This window comes from Pinus tabuliformis, chromosome 7, assembly GCF_031772625.1.
Source record: "Pinus tabuliformis cultivar Carrire ecotype Pingquan chromosome 7, CPIR1, whole genome shotgun sequence".
NCBI classification, from domain to species: Eukaryota; Viridiplantae; Streptophyta; class Pinopsida; order Pinales; family Pinaceae; genus Pinus; species Pinus tabuliformis.
This window is the reverse complement of record NC_142293.1, coordinates 1981870698-1981881710: the sequence shown is the minus strand read 5'-3', so window position 1 is coordinate 1981881710 and position 11013 is coordinate 1981870698. Positions and strand designations below refer to the sequence as shown.

Genomic DNA, 11013 nt, shown 5'->3' with positions numbered 1-11013 from the left:
TCAAAAATTCAACATTTTTCAGAACATTAAGCTGTCATACCATACAACTAACACTCTCATACCTATCTAACTGTATCATTCCAAAACTTGATCCTACATCATTGAGAGGAATAACTCCATGGGATACTACATGTATTCTTGAATAATAAGGCTTACAACAAACCAAGAATTTCTATTTTCCAATAAATATGAGGAGAACGAAGGTGCTACAATATCACGGGTAAGAAAAACCCTCAAAGAAAAGAAATTAATGATTAATAATGAGAATTAATAAAACATATCAACCTTTTATGCTAAACTAAATAAATCCATCGAAAGAGTAATCAAAACATTAAATACACTAAACCATGACAAAGCCCATTAATAATAACAAAATTGACTTGAGCAAATTTAATCTAACAGTAGACACAAAAATGAGCAACCGTAACTATATTGAACCTTATTGGAGCCATAGGCATTATAGGCATTATCGAATTAAAGATGCCCAGCTCTAGTTGTAAGAAACGTCATCTTCAATCAAAACATCACTCATGTTCTGACCAATGCCACAGAACGGAAACACAAACATCCAGGTTTCTGAGACAGCCATTGAAAGTTCAACAAACATCCAAGTTTCTGAGACAGCCATCCAATGTTCATGTCTTTGAGGTAGCCACTGAAAATTAGACAAGATGAAAAAACCAAGATACTTTCTTTCATATTGTATTAGGTATCTTATGCTCAGAGATTAATGTTGGAAAATACATATTCCAACGAGAAGCTAATCTGGAGGAAATCAAAGACACGGTTTACAAAATGACTTGTTATATCTGAATTCTATTTATATTGCCATGTGTTTATATGAAATTGTTTTAATTGGGACAACCAAAACGTTTAACGGGTCGAGGATTCAAACCCAATAGTGTCATACCTGTTTTAACAGCTCTAGGATGATGTTGAGGATCTCAATTTACCAGCTTTAGGGTATTGTTGTCACAAGTGGACAATCTCACCTATAAAAGAAACAAACACAAAAATCCAATCCTTGTGATCTACAAGGTAAACACAACATCAGGTACTGAACTTGCACAATGAGGCAGAGTATCATCCTTGGATGTCACTAATAAACTACTCATCAAGAACAAGTGATTTATGCACATTGTACTATGCATTTGAGTTGCTGCAAGTTATGAATTTTCATATAGCTTGCAACGTTAAGGCAGCACAATAAGCGAAGATCACTGTATGATAAGTTACAAGTTACAAATCTTCTTCTATCACACAATTAACCCCTTTGCAATGGCCTTATTGGTCTCCCAATGAGTAGTTTCATATACAGGAAGCTCGTTTTGGTACATATTCATATCGATATCTGCCAAATTCTTTAGTTCAAACAGGTCAGAACTTGAACAGCTGGTAACATCGTTTTCCTCCTCTTTGTCTTGTTTGTCAAGACTTGTTACAGCTTCCATGATGCCATTTTCTTTCTGATCCTTCGCTATTATGTCCTTTGTTGTCGCTGCGACTGCATACCTGTCTTTCTCAAGCGGAGGGAGCTCGTAGGCACCTTTACATGGATTTGAATATGGGGCTGGATTTTCCGTTCCGTGGAGACACTTCTCACCATGTGGGCTAAAGTCCCAATCCACATTTGCAATTGTTTGGCAGAATGTGACAGCCTTTTGATCCATCCCACTCCTGTTGTTCGAGTACCCTTTTGATGTTTTACTCAAACATGGCCTGGATTGGACTGAAGAATAATATGAATAAATGGAGGGTTTTCTCCCAGAAGAATCATATAAAGTGGAGTCACTTACAGGAGGAGGTGATGAACCGTTTGCCTTCTTGGTACCACCAGCCATAAAGAGCGAAATTAGAAACTTCGCGAGCTTTTTGGCTGGAGAGGTTGGCTGCTTGAGCTTCTTGGAATCCTTACCAGTTTTGGACTTTGACCTAATCTTAGCACGATGATCTGTAGGGTTGAAAGGCTTCTCTGTAGATCGAAAAGCGCCAACCCTCACCGATGGTTTTCCATGCGAATCTCGGAAGCATTCTCCACCAGCAGCCCATTTGCACGCTCTTTCCCCGGTACTGGCCACGAGATGAGAATTTCGTTTTGTTTGAGCAGTAGGAATGGAAGAACTATTTCGGTAGAAGTACTCGGCATCTGAAGATAAACAGGACGATGAGATGGAAGAAGTAGAGCTCGAATTGTTCGTACAATAAGAAGAACACGATGCTGCAGGTGACATATGAAATTCCCTGTGCTTGCTATATGCAGCCTTCGCTTCGCGATTCTCAGTATTGAGATCACTCATCTCGACAGATCTCCCACGCATAGATTTCACATCATTCAGCCATGGATCATCGTTCCATTTTCTTTCGATCGTGGAATTGCCACTCTTGGCTCCAGCGTATCTCGTCTCTACTGGACTTCTGCTCTTGTTGCAGTATGCCATCATCCTCCCTCCGATTCGATCGACTTACATATTGCAGCGAGCAGAGCAGACGAGATTTCTGCAACTGTACATTGTGACTCTGTGAGAATTATTATCCTTTCGATGTCAATCCCACCTCCTCATGAACTCCAACCCTAGCTGAATGTACGAGTATTTGAAAGAAAGAATGAGTACGTAATAGATTGGTGGGGGATCAAACCGTATTTAGGTTATATCGATATAATAAGGCTCATCTTGCTGGCATCGAGGATCTTTTAGGTATGCTGCAACCATGAACCACTGCCGACCACTCGATATACAAAAATGTGGATTGTCTCCTTACCACCTAAAAGGCTCCGCTGGAAGCAACCAATGAGCCAATGAAACAACTCCAGACAAATAATGGATTCAGACTTTTCCACGCATGTGTTCCCCTTATGTCTGTTCAGCGTCGCCTTTTGTAGCCTTTTCGCCTTTCATGTTTTTAACCTTCAACATATAAGAGGAAAGTTTTTACCTTTTCATCTTTTCATGGGCTTCTAGATTTAGTATATAATCTTTTAAAATAACTTATTTTCTTTACCCTTTCATGTTTTTCACATTTAGGCGTATCAATGGAAAGTTTTCACTTTTTCATGCGTTTTTAAATTTAGTATATAATCTTTTAAATAAGTTATTTTTAAAGTTGCGAAGAGTAAGTATTTAATGAAGGTTTAGTCAAGTAGTTTTAACTTGGTTGGTTTTTAGTGGCAATAATAGATCTATTAGATGTGTGATGTAAATGTGTATCTTGATATGCTGTTGTTATATTATTTATTTCAAAATTTTAAATATAACACTCGGTATTAGAGTCAATTTAGGTTAATTAGAATTTTTTAACTTTAATAGTTTTTTCTAGTTTATGTCACATAGATATGTTATGATGTGTTAGATTTATATCAGACAAAGTTTGAAGTCTGTTAAAGATGATATCCACAATCATCAGCTTAAAGGAGTATATAAAATAGAGTGTTCCTGCGGAAAAAGCTACATTGGTGAAACAGGTCGCTCCCTCCAGACAAGACTCAAGGAACATGGCGCTGATATTAAGAACGGAAGATCTCGTACTTCAGCCCTGGCAGAGCACTCCTTAAAGACTAAGCACCATATCTGTCTAGAAAGCGCATCAATTATCGCAAGGGAAGAGCAACATCAGAGACAAAAGATCAGAGAAGCGCTTGAAATCATCAAACATCCTCATAATCTGAACAGGGATAATGGTGTGGAGATTAGTGGGAGCTGGCTTCCCTTGATCAGGGAAATAAAAAGCGCAAGCACATCCCCTGGTAAAGGCCTCAGCAGGTAAGTTATCCCTCTCCCTTCTCGTGTCATTAGTCTATGTTTTCATTTAGATCTAGGTATAAAATTTCCATTAAATACTAGGATATATTAATTCCTATATTGCTATTAAGTAATATATTAATCTTTATATTAATTAATTATAAATATTAATTATTTATAATGGTTAATATAATTTGATTAATATTTTAATTATATTTTAATTAAATTATATAAGAATTAATATTTCCATAGTATTTAGTGATTTTTAGTTTCTTCAACCTAGTTTTGTTTTAGTTATAGCCCTTAAAAATTTATTAGTTAGCATTATTTTCCTTAAAATAAAATAATTTCTATGTAACAATTAATTAATATATTAATTATTATATTAATCAATTATAAATACTTATTATTTATAATTGTTAATATAAATTAGGTTAATACATTATTTTAATTTTATATTGAAATTATTTCTTCTTTTTAATTTATTAGGCTTTCTTTAGTCTTAGTTTAGTCCCTATTTAATCTTTAGGTTTGGTATTAATTTATGAACTTTTCCAAAAATTTAAAAAAAAATAATAAAATAATAGTAATTTATTAAAACAAATTAATATTAAATTATATAAAATTAATTAAATTAATTAATGATTATTACGGCCGACAGTATGTTGTTCTAAAAATTTTCACTATTTATTACTTCTTTGTTGCTCTTTTGTTATCATCATTCTCATATCCTGATGATGGATCCCATTTGGGATTTGAAACGTTGGTACAAAAATGTTAAAACTGTGGATTCTCCGGTCAATGATTCAAAAGATTCAAGCCACAGATCTCTGAAATCCTTATATCACCTAGTTTAAATCTGGTGTGGGTGGACCCACTAGTGTGTTGGATTAGCTTGAGATGTGATGAAAGTTCTCTGAAACCAAAAACATGTTCATAAGAAACCAATTGACATGTTCATAAATAGTCCAATGATGAGGAGCGATAGTGACATGCTATGAAATAGGCCATCGATGGGTTTACTTTCCCATTGATTGGAAACATGTAAGTTATGGAAGTATTGTTGTGTATAGGGGTGTTAGATTGCACAATGTACTCTACGTGTTGTTTGGTGATCGGTGAGTATGGATAGATAATGAACATGGAGAAATCCTAGTTCCATCTCATTAGTACAACATCATAATGGTGTAGCACCTATTTATTTAGCTCTTATTTTGGAGTTATTAGCAAAAATGCAATGAGATTGATCCCTTAAAAGTCCCAATGGAATGGAAATATTGGAATGATGCTATAGATGGTTAGAGTGGTATAGAAACATAGTAAAAAAATGATAGAGTTGTGTAGAGGTTCAACATGGAAACAATTAGTGAATAGATAAAATGAATGGACTAAGCTTAGCTAGAAGTTGTCTTAAGACTTATTGGGGAGTGGCTACTGCATAATAGATAAAAAAAATCACTTGGAAATGAGAGTGTATGGATCTATCCAGACAAACATAGGTTGTTTACATGAATAGGAATATTAGCTTTCTAAAACTTATTGTGAATATGGTGAATTTTGGTGGGGATTATTTTAGATAAACTATGAGTTGCATAAGGAGGATGAGATCAACATTACCCTTGGGACGACCTATGTGGTGAAGCTTGGGTGGTTGGTAAATGTTGATTTCTTTTCATAGCATTTATGGAGACCATTGTTGGAAACTTGACTAAACTGAGAGGGGGAGTGAATCAGTTTAGTATATACATGGACAATAATTTTCTTTGCATTAATATCATTAACTGATACATAACATGAGTAACTTAACAAATAATAATGAGCATATGAATATGTGATCAGCAAGTAATAAGCAAACCAAACTAGATACATGAACACACAATAGCAGCACACATTGACACCATATATATGTGGAAACCCATAAAGGGAGAAAACCATGTTTTATTATTGTTGTGATGCAAAGGCAAGCTCCTACTCCTTATTACATCTGATTTTATGTAGGCCCCAACCTATAGGAGGTTGCTACCTCCATTTTCTACAAGATGCAACATGCAAGGAAACTCCAACTCCCATATGTTTTTTGTAGGCTACAACCCATAGGAGGATCCTACCTCAACCAGCTCCAACTGGATATTTTTCAAGCTTCAACTTGAAAGGAGACTATCATCCCCTTATGCAAACACAAAATAACAATGTACTAGTTTACTTGGTCATAAACTTTACATATCTCCATCTTCATTTCTACATCTTCTTCCCTTCAAATCTACTTCACATCAACTTCATAAGTGCCAAGTAACTAATGCATAATAGTTCAATCAGCTCCCCCACATTCATCCATTCTCTAACATCACTTATGCCTTCCAAAATCACATATTTTATAGAGATAGTTTTCTGGTTGTTCGTATCCCACATAGGAATATGAAGTGAATAGGCTTGACTCTTTGCCTTCCACTCATTCATTTCCAAACTCTTCATATCTTTAATATTAGAACAAATAATAAATAATTCATCCAATATTCATTTTAGCCACATATAATCATTAAATGAATCAACCTAATGCCAACATCAAATATCAATCTCTTTCTCATTAGTGCATCACAACAATCTTTTCCTTTTCCTTGGAGTCTTACCTTTGCATCACAAGAGTTCAGCTCAATCAACAATTTTACATCTCAACAAATTCTTCATTAAGAAATCTCTTGCCTTCTTTGCTTTGTTGCTCCTCCTTGCCTTGTTGCTTCTTGCATTACTATTGCTCCTTGCCTTGTTGTTGCTCCTTGCATTGTTGTTGCTCTTTGCCTTGTTGTTGCTACTTGCATTGCTACTTCTCGGTCACATTGTCATTTTCCATTAATGACAACAATGCCAACAATCTCCTTCCTTGGCATTGATGGCAACAAATTTGTCCTCCCTCTTTCATTTTGCAAACTGACTTCCTTCCTCTGATTACCTCCCCCTTTGACATCAATGGCAAGGGGGTTACAGATGTTTTTTAGCCTATAAAAGAGTCCTTAGTGTAGCTTTCATCATTGCATTAATGCTCTACTACCTGTAATGTCATGTTCTGCAAAAAAATGTTGATAATATGATTGAATGAATACCACTCAAGATGGCTTATTAGGGCTGCTCCAGATTGAATGAATGTTGTTCCATAAACATTGAAAAATGTTGTTGTGAGAAAACTGTTAAATATTGCCAAAATGCTGTTGAGAGAACACTTTGTAAGGAAAGCACAACAAGAAGAGATTCCTTTGTGAACCCAATTGAAGTGACAACTGAGACCTCCTTGAATGAACATTGTAGAATATCATTATATGCTAACCCAAAGCAAGTGTATGAAGTCATGATGTCAATTAACAATCACCACCACATGTATTGTTATTGTGCACCAAAATCCATTTGAAATTCAATGAGCCAACAAACCATAAGAACAACAACCAAGTATTCTAGCATTCTCATTGAAAGTACCATTCACTATATTCAGTGTTCTTGACACAATGTTCCATAGCATTCCTTGAAACGATAATCCTTGAAGCATATAGGTTGAAACGATAATGGTTGGAGCAATATAGGTTGAAGATTATATGTTAAAGCACAATACTAGAGTAATGTAGTTTGGAGCAGTAAAAGTTGAGGTTGAGCAAATGGTAGGTTTTTTGGCTGCAAATAATAGGTTTTTGTGGCTGCAAAATTCACATTTGTCTTTTGCTGCAAAAATAATGTTGGATAAAATAATACCATTTGTCTCTTCGTGGAGGCTACATATAATATACGGTTGTATGAATATCCACCTTGTATGAATAAATAAAAAAAACATATAAACCACGTTGTATATGAACCAAGCCATGCATAAATGATATCCAACTGTGGTCTATATTTGATAAGGAGGCCATCCATATCCTCAGTTTACCCATATACTGTGTTTTTCACACTGCATTCTTCATTATTTTCACACTTCATTAGTCCACACATTAATCCACTCATTAAGCCAACACAATTATTTCAAGGCTAGTATTCACTACATTAATATTTCCTTCAACGCGTTAATATTTCCTTCCCATTTTTTCACCATGCATTATTCCACCCATTATTTCAAGTCTCGTATTCACCACACATTAATCGACTTGAATTATTTATTCCACGTATTATTTCAATGCAATATCAACCACACATTAATATTCGAGTCGCTCCATGCCAACCGTGCTCCATGCCAAGGCATAATATTTCGTTCGAGTGTATCAACGTTGTCACCATTAACTGCGGCCGTGGAGCAAGCCAATAACGGTGTCATTATTAATTGAGGTCGTGGAGGAGTAACTTAGTCAGGAAATGAATGTTGGACGCTTCTCCAAATGTAAAAAAAAATGCTTGACGTAGTACGTTGAGCTCCAAAGAAATATGTTGAGCTAATGATTATGCTGGAGGCATTGGCCTTTATGGTTCATATCAAAAATTGCAAGGTAAGTTTTAAAACAACATATTTGAAATCTATGCCCCTGTATAATTCGATTATTACCCAGTTATAAGAAATTTTAGTGGTAGTTATTCCTCAACACCCTAATTCGACTCCTTGATATAGTTCCATATTATAATTGACATAGGTGGAAAGGATTTGGAACGCTTGAAGGAGAGTGATGTAAGAGTTGATTTTAACAATGTTTCTATTGTGTACTGATAATAATAATACCCATGAATGCTTGATAATGTCATTGTAATGTTTGATAATAATAATAATTCCATAATAATCACTAATGTTGCTGCAAGGAAATTAATGCTGAGGGAATCAAATACAAATTCTCCAATAAAAATGTTTCCATGGAATATATCAACGCTTCATACAATTATTCCTTTGCACACAATTATTCTGTGGCACACAATTATTCTGCTGCACACAATTATTTAATGGTACTCCAATCCACTAACTATCAATACTATGCATGGCATTGTCATTATATCCCTCTATAACATATGTTGAGTAATTGATTTGAATGTAACACATACTATAAATGTTTTGCAAAAAAAAATAGCGCCATAGCAATCATTTTGACCCACAAGACTGTTATAACGTTGCTAATATTATAGTGCTGCCATATTTGTTCGCTCAGAATACCTTCTATGTCTTTGTCATACTTCTACAACAATCTTTAATTGTTTTCTAATCCACTAAGTATGTAACTGTTATGTTGAAGATTCAGTTACACTAACATATATTTTCATTATCCATTTCCCACTACTTGGCGCTAGTATCCATAGAGAAAAAATTGGACCATTTTGAGTTAGACCATATTACCACTACCACAAGTTCACACAACCCTAGCTTGTAACTCCACAAGTTATGTATGTGTGAATGGCTCTTCGATCATTTAGATTGCATAGATCCCTTTCTTTTCTTGCAGCTTCCTTTTTATATTATTGGCTTGAGATTCTAGCAATTGTTAAAGCTTAGTGGTTCTCCATTGTATACATATTATTTTGTTTCTAGTAGCTATTTCATTTGGTAGCCATCATTGATATAGGGATGAGTTCTAAAATTATGCTTCAAATACCCCTTTTCTTTGAAATGGAGTGCATCCAAATATGATGCATATATTTATTTATCATGTGCAAATAACTTACATCACTCATCACAGAGGTAGCATGGTTTCATATGCTTGGAGTGGGCTTCAATGAAATCATCTCTTATTACTCTCATTGAAATTGAAGTTTCTACTTCATTTTTTTTAATAACACTGTCTAGTCTCAATTTAGCTCCTTCCCATTATTAAAAAATGTCTTGTATGGAGCTTTCATGCTTTATACATCTATTTTTCATGATCTTTGGTTCTCTTTGACTCACAATTTTTCTATTGTAATCGGATGCATGAGAATGTCTTGTTCTCAGATATTTGTATCCACAATCGCAATCAAGGCCATTCAGAGTCTATTGGTCTGTGTTTGAGATTGATGTACTCAAGATGGATTTGAATCTTTTAAGTTTTAGGGTTTTGTCTTGTTTCTCCATTTTTATTTGCAGCATTTGGCATGTACGCAATTATTCAATTGTTGAGATGAATTAATGCTAGAGATGTCCCTTTTTTTCTATTCTCTTGTTATCTTTCATCTTTTCTTCAAATTGCTTCACATATCTCTTACAACTTTAGGTTCTCAAAGAGGTGACACATTGTTACAGGTCTATTTGGGCACATAATTCTCGACGATTAGATTAGTACAATTAGTGCTAATCAAACCCTAATTCAGTTGTTACATGCCCTAAACAAGTCGTCAAATTGAATGCTTCCATCCATGAATGTTTTCTAGCTTGAAACCCTGCTAAAATGCCTCCTTGGGACACTAATGCAGCCTTGGTCAGGGGTAACTGTGCTGCAGAGAAGGTAGGCCCATTCAAGCCTGCACTGTAGTGCAATTAGGCCCTCTTTGACTTGCATTGGGCGAGAATGAGAACAATTCACATTGGATTCTAGGAATATTATCTGATTCTAAAGAATTCTAGAAGGATGCCCAACTCTTATCTCATCCTATGAGGTCAACTTTGGATAGGCTATGGATCAATTATCCCTCTATCCTCTCATCCCTTTCTCCATGGAAAATAACTCCAATTTTGGAAAGCCATTCAATGCCCAATTCATGACATAACCACCTACATTTCCCTATAAACTAACCACTCATCATAGTGATCAGGAGGCTAGAATTTGAAGATTTTAGAGAAATATTGTTGGTTTGAGATTTCAGTTCATGTCAAGTAATGTTATCCCGCTGGATTAATGTGCTTTTGGTGTGATGTGGGTTTGGACTGAAGCTGGATGAGTGACACGGGATCGAACTGCTTTGGGTGTAACTCTTCCTTCTACATCAATAAAGTTGTTTGTTCCTTTTCCCATATTCTTGTTCATATCTATGATGCAAATATGTTTCAATGTTGTCGATTCCATTTATTTATAGTAGATAGATTGTATACTTTGATCATTGTCGTCATTTTTTTTGTTGACAGGTACCAATTGAGCGGATTCAGTTTGAGTGGGAGCGACGTGAGCAATTCAAAGGAGATCAAGGGAGTGAAAGATCACAAGTATGTTCCTTCATCTCATCTATCTACTATAGGAAAAGGTTCAACTACTTTATTTCTGTTGTTTTAAGTGTAGCTACCCAGCTAGGGAAAATGTGTTTATCCGCAGATACAAATTCCATATAACACACATTCCCTTTTGTAGCTTTCTTCTTTCCAATACATTCAACATAACTTTGTAGCAAGGTCATTTTCTATTACTTTTCCGGCAAGTTG

The 11013-nt window shown here is 35.2% G+C and overlaps 1 protein-coding gene across 1 annotated transcript; it reads right to left on the bottom strand.

Annotated features, from left to right (window-relative positions):
• Window positions 1-1256: 1256 nt before the first annotated feature.
• Window positions 1257-2438, bottom strand: LOC149256419 (protein BIG GRAIN 1-like B). Its single transcript, XM_089455362.1, has one exon. The coding sequence runs from the start codon at window positions 2436-2438 to the stop codon at window positions 1257-1259; it is 1182 nt and encodes a 393-aa protein (XP_089311488.1).
• Window positions 2439-11013: the final 8575 nt, after the last annotated feature.